A 23718-nucleotide genomic window follows, 5' to 3' on the forward strand; every position below is an offset into this window, starting at 1 on the left:
ATGTCTAGTGAGAAGTTGCTATGGCCAATGCCAAAGAGGCTGCTGCCTGTGTTCTCCTCTAGATTTTGATGGATTCCTATCTCGCATTTAGGTCATTTCTCCATTTTGAGTTTATCTTTGTGTATGATGTAAGAAAATTGTCCAGTTTCATTCTTCTACATGTGGCTGTCCAATTTTCCCAGCACAATTTATTGAAGAGACTGTCCTTTTCCATTGGATGCTCTTTTCTGCTTTGTCAAAGTTTAGTTGACCATAGAGTTGAAGGTCCATTTCCGGGTTCTCCATTCTCTTCCATTGATCCATGCGTCTGTTTTTGTGCCAGTACCATACTGTCTTGATGATTACACCTTTGTAATATACCTTGAAGTCTGGAATTGTGATGCCAGCAGATTTGGTTTTCTTTTTCAACATTCCTCTGGCAATTCAGAGTCTTTTGTGGTTCCATACAAATTTTAGGATTGTTTGTTCCAGCTCATGGAAAAATATCTAAGGTATTTTGATAGGGATTGAATTGAATGGTAGGTTGCTCTGGGTAGCATAGACATTTTCACAATATTTATTCTTCCAATCCATGAGCATGGAATGTTTTTGCATTTCTTAGTGTCTTCCTCAATTTCTTTCATAAGTGTTCTATAGTTTTTAGAGTACAGATCCTTTACCTTTTTGGTTAGGTTTATTCCTATGTATCTTATGAGTTTTGGTGCAATTGTAAATGGGATCGATTCCTTAATTTCTCTTTCTTCAATATCATTTTAGTGTATAGAAGCACAACTGATTTTGGTGCATTGATTTTATATCCTGCCACGTTGTTGAATTCCTGTATGAGTTCTAGCAATTTTTGGGTGGAGTCTTTTGGATTTGTCACATAAAGTATGTTATCTGTGAAGAGTGAGAGCTTGGCTTCTTCTTTGCCAAATTGAATGCATTTTATTTCTTTGTTTTTTGTCTCATAGCTGAGGCTAGGACTTCTAGTACTATGTTAAACAACAGTGGTGAGAGTGGGCATCCCTGTCTTGTTCCTGATCTTAAGGGAAAAGCTCTCAGTTTTTTTTCCCATTGAGAATGATATTCACTGTGAGCTTTTCATAGATGGCTTTTATGATATTGAGGTATGTTCCCTCTATCTCTACACTGTGGAGGGTTTTAATCAAGAAACAATGCTATATTTTGTCAAACGCTTTTTCTGCATCAGTTGAGAGGATCATATGGTTCTTGTTCCTTTCTTTTTAATATGATGCATCACATTGATTGATTTGCAATATTGAATCACACTTGCAGCCCAGGAATAAATCTCACTTGGTCGTGGTGAATAAGTCTTTCAATGTACTGTTGGATCCTATTGGCTAGTATCTTGGTGAGAATTTTGGCATCCATATTCATCAGAACTAGGGGTCTGTAATTCTCCTTTTTGATGGGGTCTTTCTCTGGTTTGGGAACAAGGTAATGCTGGCCTCCAAACAAGTTTGGAAGTTTTCCTTCCCTTTCTATTTTTTGAAATAGCTTCAGAAGAATAGGTACTAGTTATTTTAAAAATGTTTGGTAGAATTCCCCTGGGAAGCCATCTGGCCCTGGACTCTTGTTTGTTGGGAGATTTTTGATTACTGCTTCAACTTCCTTGCTGGTTATGGGTCTGTTCTGGTTTTCTATTTCTCCCTGTTTCAGTTTTAGTGGTTTATATATTTCCATTTCTTCCAGATTGCCTAATTTGTTGGCATATATTTGCTCAAAAAGTGTTCTTAAAATTGTTTGTATTTCTTTGGTGTTGGTCGTGATCTGTCCTCTTTCATTCATGATTTTACTAATTTGGGTCCTTTCTCTTTTCTTTTGGATAAGTCTGGCTAAGGGTTTATTGATCTTATTAATTCTTTCAAAAGAATCATCTTCTAGTTTTGTTGATCTGTTCTATACTGTTCTTCTGGTTTCTATTTCATTGATTTCTGCTCTAATCTTTTTTTTTTGTTTTTTTTTTTGTTTTGTTTTTTTTTTTTTTTTTTTAAAGATTTTATTTATTTATTTGACAGAGAGAGACACAGCGAGAGAGGGAACACAAGCAGGGGGAGTGGGAGAGGGAGAAGCAGGCCTCCCGCGGAGCAGGGAGCCCGATGTGGGGCTCGATCCCAGGACCCTGAGATCATGACCTGAGCTGAAGGCAGGCGCTTAACGACTGAGCCACCCAGGCGCCCCTGATTTCTGCTCTAATCTTTATAATTTCTCTTCTCCTGCTTGGTTTAGGCTTTATTTCCCTTTCTTTCTCCAGCTCCTTTAGGTGTAAGTTTAGCTTGTGTATTTGAGACTTACCTAATTTTTTGAGAGAGACTTGTATTGCTCTGTTCCTCCCTGTTTCTGTAGAATTTCTCTGTTTCTTTCTGATCTATGTTAGTTTTGGGGTCTCTCTTTGCTTAAACTATCCCCTTTAATATTTCTTGCATGGCTGGTTACATGGTCACATAGTCTTTTAGTTTCTGTTTCTCCTGGAAGCTCTTTATCTCTCCTTCCATTCTGAATGACAGCCTTGCTAGATAAAGTATTCTTGGCTGCATGAATTTCTCATTTAGTACACTGAATATATCATGTTAGCCCTTTCTGGCCTACCAGGTCTCTGTGAATAGGTCTGCTGCCAGTCTAATATTCCTACCCCTGTAGGTTAAGAACCTCTTGTCTGGAGCTGCTTTCAGGATTTTCTCTTTATCTCTGAAATTTGCAAGCTTCTCTATTATATGTTGATCTATTTTTTTGTTTGTTTGTTTATTTGTTTGTTTTCAGATTGGTCCTCTCTACCTCTTGAACTTGAATGCCTTTTTCCTTCCCCAGATTACAGTTCTCAGCTCTTGTTTGCTCAAATATACTTTCTGTCCCTCTCTCTTTCTTCTTTCTCTGGGACCCCAATAATTCTAATATTGTTTCATTGTATGGTATTGCTGATTTCTCAAAGCCTCCACTTATGGTCCATTAGTTGTTTTTCTCTCTTTTCTTCAACTTCCTTCCTTTCCATCAACTTGTCTTTTATGTCACTTACTCTCTCTTCTGCCTCATTTTTCCTAGCTCCTAGAGCTTCCAATTTAGACATCTCAGTTAGAGCATTTTTAGTTTTGGCCTGATTGGATTTCATTTATATACTAAGAGATTCTCTAGTGTCTTTAATGTTTTTTTTTTTTTTTTTCAAGTCCAGCTAGTAACTTTGTAATTGTTATTCTGAACTGCAGCTCCAACATTTTACTTATATCCATGTTGATTAGATCTGTTGCAGAGGGTATTACCTCTGGTTCTTTCTTTTGTTGTGAATTCCTCCTTCTAGTCATTTTGCCCAGAGAAGAATGGATGAACTAGTGAACAAAATAAAAAATATCACCCACAATCCAAGCAAAATACACACTAGATAAATCCGAAGAGATCAGAAACAACAACAACAATAACAACAAACAAACAAACAAAAAAAAAGTTAGGGGTGGAAAGAAAGAATATAATCTCCCAGGTGGACAAAACAGGGAAGCCCACTTGGTCCTGGGAGTATTTTGTTCTGTTTGTTAGAAGACACTAAATCCCAAAATTGTAAAGAAAGCAAAACTTATATACATACAAAAATTAAAATTGAATATAGTGAAAGGAAGCCAAAAATGAAGAATATATCTATAAATGCAAATGTAAAAAATGAAAGTTAAAAAATACTTAAAAACAAAAAGTTGATAAAATAAGATACTGGTTGAAAAGGAAAAAAATAAGAAAAGGAAAATTTTAAACTGAAAGATAAATCAAATCATGAGGAAAACAATGTTGAATTCTATACAGTATTTTCCCCTAGCCCTGGAGTTTTGCAGTCCTGTGTGTTCTGTAAACTTTGTGTTCACCTGTTGTTTCTGCTGGTCTTCTGAGGGAGGGACCTGCTGTGCTGATTCTCAGGTGTCTTTGCTTGGACAGAGTTGCATTGTCCCTTGCCAGGAGGCTGGGCTCAGTGTGAGCTGCTACAGGTTGCTCAATGTGGGTTTTGTTCCCTGCAGGCCTTCAGGGCATCTCTAGAGGATGGAAACAAAAATGGCCTCACCCCATCTTGAGCCCCCCAGAGCCAAGAGACCACAGTCCCCTTTCTTCAGCAAACCCTCAGGGACAAGTGTCTTCACTTTTGTGTGTCCCAAACTCTGCAGACTCCTGTGGTGTGCACCCACATGGATCCTCCCATGGGAAACTAGAGGTTCCCTTTGTAGCCCCCCTGCCCCTGCACAGAGAGTGGTCACCTGTTTGGGCATGTTCCCATGCCTCCCCTCCCGGGGAAGGCAGAGGGCCACTGCTTTTCTGTCCTTTGCAGTACACCCACACTCTGAATGGTTTCCTGCCATGCACATTCTCCTGCCGCTTCTCCTGGGGGAAAGGTGGAGGGCCTAGCTTTTCTGCCTTTGCAGGACCCTTCCAAGAAAACTGTTACCTGATTATGTTGTAGTTCATGTTTTATGGTGAGCTGAGCTGAGAGCCCCCTCCCAGGATCTGTGACCCTCTCTGGTATCCCCTCTCCAATGTTTGGGAACTCTGCTGGCTCAGACACCCTGTCTTTCTGTGACCCAGGGATCCTGAGACCACAGTTTCCCACCTAGAATTCTGCCCTGCTTCACCAACTGAGCATGTTTCAGGCAGGTACATCTCTCCCTGGAGCAGATTTCTAAAGGTTCCCATATTTCGCTCTGGGGCTATATCACTTTCTGTAGCTGGCTTACAAAGGCTTCCTCCCCTGCCAATTATCTTCCAATATATCCCCTCAGGTTCACTTCTCCACACCTCATACCTTGCAAAAAGTGGTCGCTTTTCTATTTGTAAAATTCCAGCAATTCTTTTCTTACATCTCAGTTTGAATTCATAGGTGTTCAAAATGATTTGATGATTATCTATCTAAATTCATGTGACCAGATTAAATCATGTCCCCTACTCTTCCACCATCTTGCCTCCCTCCTCTCTACCAGACATTTTAAGAAGAATTAATACCTATTCTCAAACTATTCCAAAAATACAACAGGAAGGAATGCATCCAAATACATTTTACAAGGCTAGAATTACTCTGATACCAAAACCAGATAAGGAGACTACAAAAAAAGAAAACTACAGGCCAATATTTCTGATGGACATAGATGCAAATTCCTCAACAAAATATTAGCAAACCAGATACAACAATACATTAAAAAGATCATTCACCATGATTAAGTGGGATTTATTCCTGGGATGCAAGGATGGTTCAGTATTTGCAAATCAATCAACATCATATAATACATCAACAAAATGAAGGATAAAAATCATATGGTCATCTCAATAAATTCAGAGAAAACATTTGACAAGATTTGACATCCATTCATGATAAAAACTCAACAAAATGGTGTTAGAGGTAATATATCTCAACATAATAAAGGCTATATATGAAAAACCCACAAATAACCTCATCTTCAATGGTGAAAAACTGAGAACTTTCCATCTAAGGTCAGGAACAAGACAAGAATGTCCACTCTTGCCACTTTTATTCAACATAGTATCGGAAATCCTAGTCACAGCAATCAGACAAGAAAAATAAACTAGAGACATCCACATTGGCAAATAAGAAGCTAAACTATCACTATTTGCAGATGACATGATACTATACATAGAAAATTCTAAGGACTCCACTAGAAAACTACTAAAACTAATAAATGAATAAACTAATAAATAAATTCAGTAAAGTGGCAGGATACAAATTAATACCCAGAAACCAGGAGTGTTTCTATACACTAACAACAAAGTCACAGAAAGAGAAATTAAAAACAAAACAAAACAAAACAAAAACACCACTTACAATTGAACCAAAAGAATAAAATACCCAGGAATAAACTTAAGCAAAGAAGTGAAAGATTTGTATTCTGAAAACTATAAAATGCTGATGAAAGTAATTGATGATGACACAAACAAATGGAAAGATATTCCATGCTCATGGATTGGAAGTATTAATATTGTTCAAAATGTCCATATTACCCATGCAATCTATAATTCAATGCAAGCCCTATCAAAATACCAACAGCATTTTTCATAAAAGTAGAAAAAAAATGCTAAAATATGTGTGGAACCACAGAAGACCCTGAATAGCTAAAGCAACCAAGTTGGAGGTATCACAATTCAAGATTTAAAGATATACTACAAATTTTTAGTAATCAAAACAGTATGTTACTGACACAAAAATAGACACATTGATCAATAAGGACCCAAAAATTAAACCTACGTTTATATGGTCAATTAATTTATGACAAAGGAAGCAAGAATATACAATGGAGAAATCACAGTCTTTTCAAAAAATAGTGCTGGGAAAATAGGACAGCTACATGTGAAAGAATCAAACTGGACTACTTTTGAACACCATACACAAAAATAAACTCAAAATGTGTTAAAGACCTAAATGTGAGCCTGGAAATCATAAAAATCTTAGAAAAGGACACAGGCAGTAATTTCTCTGACATTAACCATAGCAGCATTTTTCTAGATATGTCCCTTAAGGTAAGGGAAACAAAGACAAAAATAAATTATTGGGACTACAACAAAATAAAAAGCTTTGTACAGTGGAGGAAACCAACAAGAGAACAAAAAGACAACCTACTTTGACATAGGAGAAATAGGGGAAGATATTTGCAATGATATAGTTGTTAAGGTGTTAGTATCCAAAATATATAGAGAACTTACACAACAAAACACCTAAAAAGCAAACAATCCAATTAAAAATAGACAGAGAACCTGAATAGACATTTTTCCCAAAAGACATACAGATGGGCAACAGACACATGAAAAGAACTCAACCTCACAAATTATCAGGGATAAACACATCAAAACCGCAATGAGATATCACCTCACATTTGTCAGAACAGCTAAAACCAAAAAGACAAGAAACAAGTTTTGGTGAGGGTGTGGAAAAAAGAAACCTTTCTGTGTTGTTGGTATTGCCACTGTGGAAAACAGTATGGGGGTTCCTCAAAATATTAAAAATAGAAATACCATATGATCCAACAATTCTACTACTGGGATTTACCCAGAGACAAAAAAAAAACACTAACTTAAAAAGATATATTCAGCCCTATGTTTATTGCATCATTTTTTATAATAGCCAAGACATGGAAGCAACCTAAGTGTTCACCAATAGACAAATAAATAAGGAAAGTGTGGTCTATATACAAAATATTACCCACCCATAAAAAATTAGGATGTGATTGTGCCATTTGAGACAATACGGATGGATCTAGAGGCTATTATGCTAAGTGAAATAAGTCTGATGAGAAAGACAAATACCATATGATTCCACTCACAAATGAAATCTAAAGAAAACAAAAACAAATAAACAAACAAAAAGCAGAATCAGAACTATAAGTACAGGGGCACCTGAGTGGCTCAGTCAGTTAAGCAGTTGCCTTTGGCTCAGGTCATAATCCCAGGGTCCTGGGATTGAGCCCCATGTCGGATTCTCTGCTCATCAGGGACTCTCCTTCTTCTCCCTCTCCCTCTGCCTGCCACTCCCCCTGCTTGTGGTCTCTCTGTCAAATAAATTTTAAAAATCTTTAAAAAAAAGAACTATAAATACAGAGAAAAAACTGATGGTTGCCAGAGGGGAAGGAGGTGGGGTGTTGGGCAAAATGGGTAAAGAAAAGAGGCCTCTAGTGATAGAATGAGTCAGTCTTGGGAATACAAATCAGAACGCAGGTAATACAGTCAATGATATTGCAATAGTGATGGCACAGACTGTAGCTATACTTGTGGTGAACATAGCATAATGCATAAATGTGTCAAATCACTAAGTTGTACAAGTGAAACTAATGTAATATTGTGTGTCAACTCTACTCAAATTAAAACCAAGAAAAAGAAAATCATAAAGAAGAGAAAAAAGTTTTTAAATTCCGTTTCCCCCTACACTAAGATTCCCTAAGAAATGTTGACATTGAACAATATAATCAAGAACCAATTTGCATTGTTTGGTGAAAAATGGAAATCTTCATGAAGGTTATATATTCCTAAGGGTAAATCAGCTCTAAAATGGAAAATAAATTAGCAGGTATGATTCACAAACAAAAAGATACCAAAATAATGTAACAAGTAGCAAGGATTATATTTTCCAGGCACATTTCATGGAAACTCTTTATAAAGCTCGCCTTAGTATTCAGACTTTTACTTGCTTTTCTTGTATCTACAGGCATATAGTGCTAAACTGACAAAATGAAAGATTTCAATTTAGGAAGATTTAATCCAACATTTTACTTTAAATATATATACATTTATAATTTATAATTTTATATATTTATATTATATAAATATATATAATTTTATATATATAAAATATTTTATATTGTGTAATATAGCTAATATTTCATAGTATATATATAAAATATATATTTATTATAAGGTAGTCTAGTAGATATAAACACCTCAAAAATATCATTTACTTTTTTTTCAATTTTTTATTTTCTAGTTAGTTAACATATAGTGTGATAGTGGTTTCAGGAGTAGAATTTAGTGATTCATCACTTACATATAACACCCAGTGTTCATCATAACAAGTGCCCTCCTTAATGCCCATCACCCATTTAGCCAATCCCCCACCCACCTCCCTCCAGCAACCATCAATTTGTTCTCTATCTTTACAAATCTCATGGTTTGAAACTTGGCTGACGAAGTCTGTAGAACATGCAACTCGTGATCTTGGGGTTGTGAGTTCGAACCCCATGTTGGGTGTAGAGAGAATTTAAAAATAAAATATTCTAAAAAAAAAAGAGTCTCATGATTTGTTTCCCTTTCTCCTTCATTTTTCCTTTCCATATGTTCATCTGTTCTATTTCTTAAATTCCATATATGAGTGAAATTATATGGTACTTGTATTTCTCTGAATTAATTATTTTGCTTAGCATAATACATTCTAGCCATGTTCATGTCATTGCAAATAGCAAGATTTCATTCATTTTGATGGCTGAGTAATATTCCATTATATATATAACACATCTGCTCTATCCATTCATCACTCAATGGACATTGGGGCCCTTTCCACAGTTTGGCTACTGTTGATAATACTGCTTTAACATTGGGGTGCCTGTACCCCTTTGAATTTGTATTTTTGTATCCTTTGGATAAACACCTAGTAGTGCAATTGCTGGGTCATAGGGTAGTTCTATTTGTAACTTTTTGAAGAACTTTCATACTTTCCAGAGTGGCTGTACCAGTTTGCATTCCCACCAACAGTGTAAGAGGGCTCCCTGTTCTTGGCATCCTTGCCAAAATCTGTTGTTTCCTGTGTTGTTAATTTTGGCCATTCTCAATGGTGTGAGGTGGTAACTTACTATGGTTTTGATTTTGATTTCCCTGATGATGAGTGATGTCGAGCATCTCTTCATGTGTCTGCCAGCCATCTGTACGTCTTCACTGGAAAAATGTCTGTTCATGTCTTCTACCCATTTTTTAACTGGATTACTTGTTTTTTGGGTGTTGAGTTTGGTAAGTTCTTTATAGATTTTGGATACCAACCCTTTATCAAATTTGTCATTTGCAACTATCTTTTCCCATTCTGTAGGCTGCCTTTTAGTTTTGTTGACTGTTTCTTTCATTGTGCAGAAGGTTTTTTATCTTGATGAAGTCCCAATTGTTCATTTTTCCTTTCATTTTCCTTGCCTCTGGGATTGTGTGTAGTAAGAAGTTGCTGTGGCCGTGGTCAAAGAGGTTGCTGCCTGTGATCTCCTCTAGGATTTTGATGGGTTCCTAACACACATTTAGGTCTTTCACCCATTTCAAATTTATTTTTGTGTATGGTATAAGATAGTGGTCCAGTTTCATTCTTCTTCATATTGCTGTCCAGTTTTCCCAACAGTATTTGTTGAAGAGACTGTCTTTTTTCCACTGGATATTCATTCCTGCTTTGTTGAAGATTACTTGACCATATAGCTGTGAGTTTATTTCTGGGTTTTCTACACTGTTCCATTGATCCATGTGTCTGGTTTTGTGCCAATACCATACTGTCTTGATGACTACAGTTTTGTAATATAGCTTGAAGTCCAGAATCGTGATGCCTCCAGGTTTGCTTTTCTTTTCCAGGAATGCTTTGACTATTTGGAGTCTTTTGTGGTCCCATACAAATATTAGGATTGTTTGCTAAAGCTCTGTGAAAAATGCTGTTGATATTTTGATAGGGATTGCTTTGAGTGTGTAGATTGCTTTAGGTAGCATAGACATTTTAACAATGTTTGTTCTTCCAACCCATAAGCATGGAATCCTTTTCCATTTCTTTGTGTCCTCTTCAATTTCTTTTTTAAGTTTTCTATAGTTTTCAGATTACACATCTTTTACTTGTTTGGTTAGATTTATTCCTAGGGATTTTATGGTTTTTGGTGCAACTCTAAATGGGATCAATTCCTTGATTTCTTTTTTCTTTTTTTTGCTTCTTCGTTATTGGTGTATAAAAATGCAAGAAATTTCTGTACATCGATTTTATATCCTGCAACTTTGCTGAATGCATACATTAGTTCTCATAATTTTTGGGTGGAGTCTTTCAGGTTTTCTACACAGAGTATTATGTTGTCTGCAATGTATGAACGTTTGACTTCTTCCTTGCTGGTTTGGATACCTTTCATTTCATTTTGTTGTCTGATTGTTGAGGCTAGGACTTCTAGTACTATGTTAAAGAGTAATAGTGAGAGTGGACACCTCTGTCTTGTTCCTGACTGTAGATGAAAAACTATTTTTCCCCATCGAGAATGATATTAGCTGTGGGGCTTTTGTATATGGCCTTTATGATGTTGAGGTATGTTCCATGTATCCCTACTTTCTTAAGGGTTTTTATTAAGAATGGACACTGTATGTTGTTAAATGCTTTCTCTGCTTCTATTAAGAAGATCATATGGTTCTTATCCTTTTATTAATTTGACGTATCACATTGATCGATTTTTGAATATTGAACCACCCCTCCAGTCCAGTCCAGGAAGAAATCCCACTTGATTGTGGTATATAATAATTTTAACGTAGGACGCCTGGTTGGCTCAGTCGTTAAGCGGCTGCCTTCAGCTCAGGTCATGATTCCAGGGTCCTGGGATCGAGTCCCACATCGGGCTCCCTGCTCAGCGGGAAGCCTGCTTCTCCCTCTCCCACTCCCGCTGCTTATGTTCCTGCTCTCGCTATCTCTGTCTCTCTCAAATAAATAAATAAAATCTTTAAAAAAAATAATTTTAACGTAATTTGAATTCAATTCACTAATATTTTATTGAGAATTTTTGCATCCATATTCTTCAGGGATGTTGGCCTGTAATTCTCCTTTTCAGTGGGGTCTTTGTCTGGTTTTGGAATCAAGGTCATGCTGGCCTCTTAGAAGAAGTTTGGAATTTTCCTTCCCTATAAATATTTTGGAACACTTTGAGAAGAATAGGTATTGACTCTTTTTTAATTGTCTGGAAGAATTCTCTTGGGGAGCCTGATATCTGGCCCTGGACTTCTGTTTATTGGGAGATTTTTGATTACTGTTTTAATTTCTTTGCTGGTTATAGGTCTGTTCAAATTTTCTACTTCTTCCTGTTTCACTGTCGGTAGTTTGTATGTTTTCAGGTATTTATGCATTTCTTCCATATTTCCCAAATTGTTGGCATATAATTTCTCATAATATTCTCTTATAATTGCTTGTATTTCTGTGGTGTTGGTTGTGATCTGTCCTTTTTCATTTGTGATTTCATTTATTTAGGTCCTTTCTCTTTCTCTTTTCTTTTTGGTAAGTCTGGCTAAGGATTTATCAATTTTATTAATTCTTTCAAAGAACCAGCTCTTAGTTTTGTTGATCTGTTCCACTGTTTTGTTTTGTTTTTTTTCTGTATCATTTATTTTTGCTCTAATCTTTATTATTTCCCTTCTGCTGGCTTTAGGCTTTATTTGTTGTTCCTTTTCTAGTTCCTTTAGGTGTAAGGTTAGGTTGTGTATTTGAGACTTTTCTAGCTTCTTGAGGTAAGCCTGTATTGATATATACCTCCCTCTTAGGATCTCCTTTTATGCATCCCAAAGGTTTTGGACCATGGTGTTTTCATTTTCATTTGCTTCCATGTATTTATATTATTATTATTATTTCTTCTTTAATATCCTAGTTAACACATTCATTCTTTGTTAGAATGCCCTTTGACTTCCATGTATTTATGGTCTTTCCAAATTTTTTCTTATGGTTGACTTCAACTTTCATAGCATTGTGGTCTGAAAATATGCATGATATTATTTTGATCTTTTTGTAATTGTTGAGGGTTGATTTGTGGCCCAGTATGTGATCATTCTGGGGAATGATCCATGTGCACTTGAAAAGAATTTGTTTTCTGCTGCTTTAGGATAAAGTGTTTTAAATATATCTGTTAGTTCATCTGGTCTAGTTTGTCATTCAAATCCATTGTTTCCTTGTTGATTTTCTGCTTAGATGGTCTGTTCATTGCTGTGAGTGGGGTGTTAAAGTCCCCTACTACTATTGCACTATTGTAAATGAGTTTCCTTATGTTTATTTTAATTGATTTATATATATTTGTGTGCTCCCAAATTGGGGGCATAACTATTTACAATTGTTAGATCTTCTTGATGGATAGATCCCTTAATTTTGATATAGTACCCTTCTTCATCTTTTGTTACAGACTTTGTTTTAAAATCTAGTTTGTCTGATATAAGTATGGCTACTCCATCTTTCTTTTGATGGCCTTTAGCATGTTAGATGGTTTTCTATCCCCTCACTTTCAAGCTGCAGATATATTTAGGTCTGAAATGAGTCTCTTGTAGGCAGTATATAGATGGGTCCTGTGTGTGTGTGTGTGTGTGTGTGCATGCATGTGTGTGTTTTATCCATTCTGTTACCATATGTCTTTTGATTGGAACATTTAGTCTACTTACATTCAGAGTGATTATCGATATATATGAATTTAGTACCATTGTATTACCTGTAAATTTGGTGCTTCTGGTGATGTTCTCTGTTACTTTCAAGTCTTTGTTGCTTTTGGTCTTCTTTCCCACTCAAAATGTCCCCTTTAATATTTCTTGGAGGACTGGTTTAGTGGTCACAAATTCCTTTAGTTTTTGTTTGTCTGGAAAACTCTTTATCTCTCCTCTATTCTGAATGACAGCCTTGTTGGGTAAAGTATTCTTGATTGCATTTTTTCCCCATTCAGCACATTTAATATATTATGCCACTGTCTTCTGGCCTGCCACGTGTCTGTGGAAAGATCTGCTGTTATCCTTATTTATCCTCCCTTGTAGGATAAGGACTTTTTTTCCCTGCTGCTTTCAGGATGCTTTCCTTGTCTTTGTACTTTGTGAATTTGACTAGGCTATGTCTTGGTGTGTGCTTGCTTTTGTTGAATGTGATATGAATTCTTTGTGCCTCTTGGGTTTTGATGTCTGTTTCCTTTCCCAGATTCAAGAAGTTTTCAGCTATAATTTGTTCAAATAAACCTTGTGCTCTTTTTTTTCCCTCTTCTTCTGGGATTCCTATGATATGAATATTATTACATTTTAATATGTTGCTGAGTTCCCAAGTCTACCTTCATGGTCCATTACCTTTCTTTCCCTCTTCCTTTCAGTTTCATTATTTTACATAATTTTATCTTCTATATCACTGATTTGCTCCTCTACTTTGTCCATCCTCATTGTGTTTGCATCCAGTCAGCTTTGCATCTCAGTTATAGCATTTTTAATTTCAGCCTGACTAGGTTTTAGTTCTTTTATCTCTGCAGGAAGGGATTCTTTAGCATGTTCTAAGCTGTTCTGAAGCCCAGCTAGTGTCCTTATGATTGTTATTTTAAATTCTGGTTCCAGCATCTTACTTATATGTTTTTTCTAAGTCCCTGGTCATTACTTCTTACCATTCTTTTTTTGGGGATGAATTCCTCCATCTTGTCATTTTGTATGAATCACTGTGTGTGTGTGTGTGTGTGTGTATGTTAGAAAAGCCTGTTATATTCCTGCTTCTGAGAGTAATGGCTATATTTAGAAGAGGTCCTATACTGTCCTGGGCCTGCTGCTTGATGAAGTGTTTCAGAGCGTGCACTCTGCTTTTGTGTTTTGGTTACTCCTTCCCTCAGGTCAATCTTCTGCACAGTTTCTCCTTGCCTGCAGTGGGGAGTGTTTGGACCTTTTCCACTGTCTGGCAAATTTTACCTAGGTGTCTTTTGGTCTGCTTGTTAAAAGAAGCTTGATCCTGGGGCCCTTGGGTGGCTCAGTCATTTAATTGTCTGCCTTCAGCTCAGGTCATGATCCCTGGGTCCTGGGATCAAGCCCCACATTGGGTTCTCTGCTCAGCGGGGAGCCTGCTTCTCCCTCTCCCTCTGCCTGCCGCTCCTCCTGCTTGTGCTCTCTTTCTCTCTGTTAAATAAATAAATAAATACATAACTAACTAACTAAATAAATAAAATCTTTAAAAAACATTTTGAAAAAAGAAGCTTGATCTTATTTCCCCTAGAGCTGAAGCTTTGCAGCACTCTACCATCCATAGATTTGGTGTGTGCAAGGGGTTTGTGCTGGTCTTCTGGGGAAGGGTCCTGCTGTGTCGATTTCTCAGGTTGACTTGCTCTAGTGGAGATATACCTGCAGGGCACAGGGTGGGTGGTTTGTGTAAGTGGCTCTAGCCTCCACTGGGGGCTCTGTGTTGCTCACTGAAGTTGGTTGGTGCTGATGGGGAAGATGCAATGTCTTGTTCTCTCAGTCTCATAGTGGGGAGTTCACTCCTGCCCCTCTTCATGAAACCCTCACAGAAGAACAAACTATCTCCCCTCTAGTGTCCTTAGCTTCCATCAGATCCCTACCTTCACCCTGTGTCCAAGCTCACTGTCTTCTAGGCAGCACAGTATCCCTGTGTTTTATCTCAGGTCCATGGCTTCAAAACTCCAAATTTTAAGGACCTGCATGACACAGACTCACAATGATCCTCTAGGAGAAGGTCTCACCACACTGTGTCTGGTGCTGGTCTGTCCCAGAAAAGCAGTCACATGACCATGCAGGGGTTCAGAATTTATGGTACATTGCAGCAAAAAATGCTGGCACCAAGATTTGCTGCTATTAGTAGGTGTCTCTGTTCCTATGGTAGTGAGCAGGGCAGTACATGGGCTCCTGCCAGCTCTTTTGTCCCCAGAGAGACCATGCCACCACTCCCAAATGCACTCCAAGAAGGGGAACTGTTCCTCCTTGTGGGACCCAGAGGATCCTCAGATGACATTGTCCGCTCCTGGGCCTCAGCCCTCCTTCCCCCTTAGCAGGTGTACTGCTAAGCCCACCAGGCACAACCTTGGCAATGGTGTAGACTTCTAAAACTTCAGACTTTGAGCTCTGTTGGGTTATAAACTTGCAGTAAGTAGTCAGCCACTCTCTTTTTCCCAGTCAATGGTTTTGGGAAAGAGTTTTTCTTGAGCAATCCCCTGTATGCTTTCACTTTCTCTCTCTCTTTTTTACTCTTCTCTCTGTGATTAGGACTCCCTCTTCTCTGCAGCACCCACAATTATTTTCTCCCCCAAATGAACTCTGCACAGCTCCTACCTTTCACAATGTGACCATTTTTCTACCCCTAGATATGCAGTTTGTTCTGTCAGTCCTCAGATGGATTTCTTGAGTGTTCAGAATAATTTGATATTTATCTAGCTGTGTTTGAGGGATGAAGCAACCTTATGGTCCCCTACTCCTCCACCATCTTAACTCTGAAGCCAAAAATGTCATTTACTTTGGACAGATTCTGTTTTTGACATTGTTAACTTATTTGATAGTAAAAAAAAATCCAGTGTAGTAAACATCGTGTCGTATTGGTTTTAGGTGTACAATGTATCAATTCAACAATTTCATATATTTCTCAATGCTCATCAAGATACGTGTGAAAGATGCTTTTTAACACTATAATTCATAGGTCTGTATATATAGTATGTAGATCCTTATATTTTGAAACTATTTATATAGAACAGAAAATATGTTTTGATTTTTCAAAATTTCATAGTAGCAATATTATGAGATTTATTTCTCATATGAGAAAACACACCAATGAAAGTATAATTCCAAAGATATTATAGTATCTTATTTCATCTTGTGAAAATTTGGATTGAATTGGAAAATAGATTATTTATTTATTTATTTTTTAAAGATTTTATTTATTTATTTGAGAGAGAGAATGAGATAGAGAGAGAGCATGAGAGGGGGGAGGGTCAGAGAGCGAAGCAGGCTCCCCGCTGAGCAGGGAGCCCGATGCGGGACTCGATCCCGGGACTCCAGGATCATGACCTGAGCTGAAGGCAGTGGCTTAACCAACTGAGCCACCCAGGTGCCCTGGAAAATAGATTATTAAAGACAAACTATAGAATGCTTCACCGGAAGGGAACCTGGGTGGCCCAGTCAGTTAACTGTCTACCTTCAGCTCAGGCCATGATCCCAGGGCCCTGGGATTGAGCCTGGCATCTGGCTCCCTGCTCAGCGGGAAGTCTGCTTCTCCTTCTCCCTCTGCAGCTCCCCTGGCTTCTGCTCTCTCTCTCTTTCTGTCTCTCAAATAAATAAATAAATAAAAACTTTAAAAAAATGTTTCATTGGAGACAAGGTAAACTTGAAGGATGAAAAGTGGGTTGACATTGTTTTCAATAATCCACAGTCATTATTTTTTTTATTTTTTTTAAAGATTTTATTTATTTATTTGACAGAGACACAGCGAGAGGGGGAACACAAGCAGGGGGAGTGGGAGAGGGAGAAGCAGGCTTCCCGCAGAGCAGGGAGCCTGATGTGGGGCTCGATCCCAGGACCTTGGGATCATGACCTGAGCCGAAGGCAGACGCTTAATGACTGAGCCACCCAGGCGTCCCTCCACAGTCATTATTCTGAGCATGTAATAAAACTATAATATTGTATTAAACAACTGAATTAAATGTTAATTTCTTTCTCTTGTTGCATTTCCATGTCATGAATAGCAATGTTTTCAAAAATTATAAGGGAGGTATTTATAAGACTATGAACTGCTGGAAGAATGATTCACTTTTCATGTTGGTAGTATTATGTCTCACACTCCCATTTATAATATCAAAATAATTCACCATGATTAATGTTAGGATAGTGAGCCAACAACAGCAATAGTGATTTGCCACTTATTATTTGTTATTATCATTTAAAAACATTGCAATTTAGTACTATTACTTTTCTCACAATTTAAATGAACTGAAATATAATTTTTGGATGAGTAAGTATAAAAAAAGTCCACATAGAATTTTGCAAGTAGCATCATCAGCATTTAATAAAGCTCAGGAAAAGATATTGACCAATTTTTTTTTTTTTCGCATTTTCCAGAATCTATTACAAGGCATCCTGTTTTCTGTAGAGTGCCCCATGGCCTATTTTTGTAGACAAAACAACAGAATAGGTCTTTGTGCTATTCTAGTGTGTGTAACAAAATTTAGAATCCTAAAAAGGAAATTTAGAAATTGCATTCAAATTATTTTCTTTCTGTTATTTTTTCTTTTCTCCTTTCACACCTTCTAAAACATGTATTATTCATCTAAAATTACTATTATACCATTTAGATACTCTAGGAACACATAAATTATGTTTCTAAAAGGACTGAATTTATTTTAAAGCATTGCATCAAGTTTGACTCTCAGTAAACAAAGCCGTGTTCATTATATGTTGATTTTGGCAAAGAGCACAGACTTGCATATATCAAATGATATGATAAAGTAATTTTAATTAAAACTTTTTTTAAGTTTTAGTGTGGCATTAAAGTACAATATGTATATCTTCTGGGTAAGGAATTTAGGCCATAATGTTTCTTGTTTTCTTAGAAGTTTTCATAATTAAAATTTTAAAAATGGACCCTTTTATCTGATACTTGTGCTATTCACTCGAATAGAAGCATAGAAAAGATTCTCTCTGCTTAGATTAATGAAGTCACACAATATATGATTAAACTGAAACGAACATATCAAATATCTAAGAGGTAGTGACATTCATGATCACAAGTTGTATTAAAAGGGGGAACTGCTAAGATTTTTTTAGCAAAGACCCTACAAAAACCAGTCTTGGGCACTGAGTGCTGACCTATCTTATAGCAGTTAGTTAAAAGTCTGAGCTCTTTGCAAAAGGATGCCATTTTAAACTTACATGCTAGCCTACATTCATAACATATATATGCATGTTTCACTGGGGCAAGCAACTTAGAAACATGATTGCATCATAGCTGTGTAGTTAAGCAAGGAAGTTGTCAACTGAATGCATCTACTTTTTGTAGGAGGTCATCTGTTCTGATCACTGAAATGTATAATGAAAGGCTACATTTAGAAGCCTAGAAAACCTGTGGTTTACTACATAGAAGTTTCAATTACAAAATAATGGGAATGTTATAATTACCATAAGAAATTACAGTGTCTAACATATCATAATCTTTACCTGCAGCTACTTTTTAATCACAATAACATCACATCAAAAGGGTACATATTTTTGTTAATTAAAATTAATGAGGCAATTTAGGAACAAGAGACAGATTCTTTCTTTCACTCTGTGTTTTAAATTCTTCAACATAAAGCTACAGATATACTTAAGTTGTGATAATAATACCAAAAAAGGGACAGATCTTTGCTTTCTAAAATCACTGAAGTACATAAAATGCCTTGGAAGATAAAAATACTATTCCATGACATCTAAAAATTTTATGTGCACCTCCCATTCTCCTCATTGTAATATTCATACTTTAATTATGTATTCATTTTGATTGTTTGCATGTGAAAAACCAACTAGTCTATTATTTCAACATTAAGCTGATTTCTCTTGAAACCAAGATAATTTTAAAAGCAATAGAGACTCCTTTTTCAGGATGCTTAAGGCAGAATGCTTAAGGTTCATGCTTGCTGCTTTGCCTGAGCTTCTGCTTCCTGAAATGAAAAACAAACAAAACAGATATATTTATATATCATGAAGTGGACATCTATGTACATTTTGGATAAATTATATTAGTTCAAATTATTAAGAATATTCAAAAGCAAGGGTGCCTGGGTGGCTCAGTCTGTTGAGCATCCGACTCTTGACTTCCACTCAGGTCATAGTCTCAGTGTCCTGGGATCTAGTAAATCCTGTGGCTGGCTCTGCGCTCAGGGGGGAGACAGCTTCTCTCCCTCTCTCTCCCTTTTCCTCTGCCCCTCCCACCACTCATGTGTTCTCTGTCTCTCTTTAACATAAATAAATCTTTAAAAAAAGAATATTCAAAGACCTGGCAGGCCAAAAAGGACTGGCATGATATATTCAGAGCACTAAATGAGAAAAATATGCAGCCAAGAATACTATATCCAGCTAGGCTGTCATTGAAAATAGAAGGAGAGATAAAAAGCTTCCAGGACAAACAAAAACTAAAGGAATTTGCAAACATGAAACAAGCCCTACAAGAAATATTGAAAGGGGTCCTCTAAGCAAAGAGCAAGCCAAAAGCAACCTAGATCAGAAAGGAACACAGACAATATACAGTAACAGTCACCTTATAGGCAATACAATGACACTAAATTCATATCTTTCAATAGCTACCCTGAATGTAAATGGGTTAAATGCCCCAATCAAAAGACACAGGCTATCAGATTGGATAAAAAAACAAGACCCATCGATATGCTGTCTGTAAGAGACTCATTTTAGACCCAAAGACACCCCCAGATTTAAAGTGAAGGGGTGGAAAACCATTTACCATGCTAATGGACACCAAAAGAAACCTGGGGTGGCAATCCTTATATCAGACAAATTAGATTTTAAACCAAAGACTGTAATAAGAGATGAGGAAGGACACTATATCTACTTAAAGGGTCTATCCAACAAGAAGATCTAACAATTGTAAATATCTATGCCCCTAACATGGGAGCAGCCAATTATATAAGGCAATTAATAACAAAAGCAAAGAAACACATCGACAACAATACAATAATAGTGGGGGACTTTAACACCGCCCCTCACTGAAATGGATAGATCATCTAAGCAAAAGATCAACAAGGAAATAAAGACTTTATTTTTTTTTTTATTTTATTTATTTATTTATTTTTTTTTCACAAACCCTTGTGTCGAGGGCTGACTTTCAATAGATCGCAGCGAGGGAGCTGCTCTGCTACGTACGAAACCCCGACCCAGAAGCAGGTCGTCTACGAATGGTTTAGCACCAGGTTCCCCACGAACGTGCGTTGCGTGACGGGCGAGGGGGCGGCCCCCTTTCCGGCCGCGCCCCGTTTCCTGGGACGAGGGGCTCTCCGCACCGGACCCCGGTCCCGACGCACGGCGGGGCACGCCACACCACGTGGGGCGCGCGCGGCGGCCCGCCGGCGGGGACGGCGGGGGACCGGCTATCCGAGGCCAACCGAGGCTCCGCGGCGCTGCCGTATCGTTCCGCCTGGGCGGGATTCTGACTTAGAGGCGTTCAGTCATAATGCCACAGATGGTAGCTTCGCCCCATTGGCTCCTCAGCCAAGCACATACACCAAATGGATATAAAGACTTTAAATGACACACTGGACCAAATGGACTTCACAGATCTATTCAGAACATTCCATCCCAAAGCAACAGAATACACATTCTTCTCTAGTGCCCATGGAACATTCTCTAGAATAGATCACATCCTAGGTCACAAATCAGGTCTCAACCAGTACCAAAAGATTGGGATCATTCCCTGCATATTTTTGGACCACAATGCTTTGAAACTAGAACTCAATCACAGGAGGAAAGTCAGAAAGAACTCAAATACATGGAAGCTAAAGAGCATCCTACTAAAGAATGAATGGGTCAACCAGGAAATTAAAGAAGAATTAAAAAATTTCATGGAAACAAATGAAAATGAAAACAAAACTGTTCAAAATCTTTGGGATACAGCAAAGGCAGTCCTAAGAGGAAAGTATATAGCAATACAAGCCTTTCTCAAGAAACAAGAAAGGTCTCAAATACACAACCTAACCCTACACCTAAAGGAGCTGGAGAAAGAACAGCAAATAAAGCCTAAACCCAGCAGGAGAAGAGAAATAATAAAGATCAGAGCAGAAACCAATGAAATAGAAACCAAAAGAACAGTAGAACAGATCAATGAAACTAGGAGCTGGTTCTTTGAAAGAATTAACAAGATTGATAAACCCCTAGCCAGACTTATCAAAAAGAAAAGAGAAATGACTCAAATAAACAAAATCATGAATGAAAGAGGAGAGATCACAACCAACACCAAAGAAATACAAAGAATTAAAAGAACATATTATGAGCAAATACATGCTAGCAAATTAGATAATCTGGAAGAAATGGATGCATTTCTAGAGATGTATCAGCTACCAAAACTGAACCAGGAAGAAATAGAAAACCTGGACAGACTTATAACCACTAAGGAAATTGAAGTAGTAATCAAAAATCTCCCAACAAAAAAAGCCCAGGGCCAGATGGCTTCCCAGGGGAATTCTACCAAATATTTAAAGAATTAATACCTATTCTTCTGAAACTGTTCCAAAAAATAGAAATGGAGGGAAAACTTCCAAACTCGTTTTATGAGGCCACCATTACCTTGATCCCCAAACCAGACAAAGACCCCATCAAAAAGGAGAATTACAGACCAATATCCTTGATGAACATGGATGCAAAAGTTCTCACCAAAATACTAGCCAATAGGATCCAACAGTACATTAAAAGGATTATTCACCATGACCAAGTGGGATTTATCCCTGGGCTGCAAGGTTGGTTCAACATCCACAAATCAATCAATGTGATACAATACATTAATGAAAGAAAGATCAAGAACCATATGATCCTCTCAATAGATGCAGAAAAAGCATTTGACAAACTACAGCATCCTTTCTTGATCAAAACTCTTCAGAGTATAGGGATAGAGGGTACATACGTCAATATCATAAAAGCCATCTATGAAAAACCCAGAGCGAATATCATTCTCAATGGGGAAAAACTGAGAGCTTTCCCCCTAAGGTCAGGAACACGGCAGGGATGTCCACTATCACCACTGCTATTCAAAACAGTATTAGAAGTCCTAGCCACAGCTATCAGACAACAAAAAGAAATCAAAGGTATCCAAATCGGCAAAGAAGAAGTCAAACTCTCACTCTTTGCAGATGATATGATACTTTATGTGGAAAACCCAAAAGACTCCACCCCAAAACTGCTAGAGCTCATACAGCAATTCAGTAAAGTGGCAGGATATAAAATCAATGCACAGAAATCAGTGGCATTCCTATACACCAACAACAAGACAGAAGAAAGAGCATTTAAGGAGTCGATCCGATTTACAATTGCACCCAAAACCATAAGATACCTAGGAATAAATCTAACCAAAGAGGCAAAGGATCTGTACTCAGAAAACTATAAAATACTCATGAAAGAAATTGAGGAAGACACCAAGAAATGGAAAAATGTTCCATGCTCATGGATTGGAAGAACAAATATTGTGAAGATGTCAATGCTACCTAGAGCAATCTACACATTCAATGCAATCCCCATCAAAATACCATCCACTTTTTTCAAAGAAATGGAACAAATAATCCTAAAATTTGTATGGAACCAGAAAAGACCTCGAATAGCCAGAAGAATGTTGAAAAAGAAAAGCAAAGCTGGTGGCATCACAATTCCGGACTTCAAGCTCTATTACAAAGCTGTAATCATCAAGACAGTATGGTACTGGCACAAAATCAGACATATCGATCAATGGAACAGAATAGAGAGCCCAGAAATGGACCCTCAACTCTATGGTCAACTAATCTTCGACAAAGCAGGAAAGAATGTCCAATGGCAAAAAGACAGTCTCTTTAACAAATGGTGTTGGGAAAATTGGATAGCCACATGCAGAAGAATGAAACTGGACCATTTCCTTACACCACACACAAAAATAGACTCAAAATGGTTGAAAGACCTCAATGTGAGACAGGAGTCCATTAAAATCCTAAAGGAGAACACAGGCAGCAACCTCTTCGACCTCAGCCACAGCAACTTCTTCCTAGAAACATCGCCAAAGGCAAGGGCAAAAATGAACTATTGGAACCTCATCAAGATAAAATCTTTTGCACAGAAAAGGAAACAGTTAACAAAACCAAAAGACAACAGACAGAATGGGAGAAGATATTTGCAAATGACATATCAGATAAAGGGCTAGTATCCAAAATCTATAAAGAACTTATCAAACTCAACACCCAAAGAACAAATGATCCAATCAAGAAATGGGCAGAAGACATGAACAGACATTTTTCCAAAGAAGACATCCAAATGGCCAACAGACACATGAAAAAGTGCTCAACATCGCTTGGCATCAGGGAATTCCAAATCAAAACCTCAATGAGATATCACCTCACACCAGTCAGAATGGCTAAAATTAACAAGTCAGGAAACAACAGATGTTGGCAGGGATGCGGAAAAAGGGGAACCCTCCTACACTGTTGGTGGGAATGCAAGCTGGTGCAGCCACTCTGGAAAACAGTATGGAGATTCTTCAAAAAGTTGAAAATAGAGCTACCATACGATCTAGCAATTGCACTACTTGGTATTTACCCCAAAGATACAAATGTAGGGATCCAAAGGGGTATGTGCACCCTGATGTTTATAGCAGCAATGTCCACAATAGCCAAACTGTGGAAAGAGCCCAGATGTCCATTGACAGATGAATGGATAAAGAAGATGTGGTATATATATATACAATGCAATATATGCAGCCATTCAAAGGTATGAAATCTTGCCATTTGCAATGACATGGGTGGAACTGGAGAGTGTTATGCTGAGCGAAATAAGTCAATCAGAGAA

The 23718-nt window shown here is 37.5% G+C and overlaps 1 protein-coding gene across 1 annotated transcript in view; it reads right to left on the minus strand.

The window, feature by feature from the left end:
- Window positions 1–17194: 17194 nt before the first annotated feature.
- Window positions 17195–23718, minus strand: part of SH3BGRL (SH3 domain binding glutamate rich protein like) — an 84571-nt gene continuing 78047 nt past the window's right edge. The window contains exon 4 of the mRNA XM_032387853.1: window positions 17195–18851. Within this exon, the coding sequence (XP_032243744.1) occupies window positions 18819–18851 (33 nt within the window). The 3' untranslated portion in view covers window positions 17195–18818. The remainder of the gene's footprint in view (window positions 18852–23718) is intronic.

Source organism: Phoca vitulina, unplaced genomic scaffold (genome assembly GCF_004348235.1).
Source record: "Phoca vitulina isolate PV1807 unplaced genomic scaffold, GSC_HSeal_1.0 scaffold51, whole genome shotgun sequence".
Taxonomy (NCBI): Eukaryota; Metazoa; Chordata; class Mammalia; order Carnivora; family Phocidae; genus Phoca; species Phoca vitulina.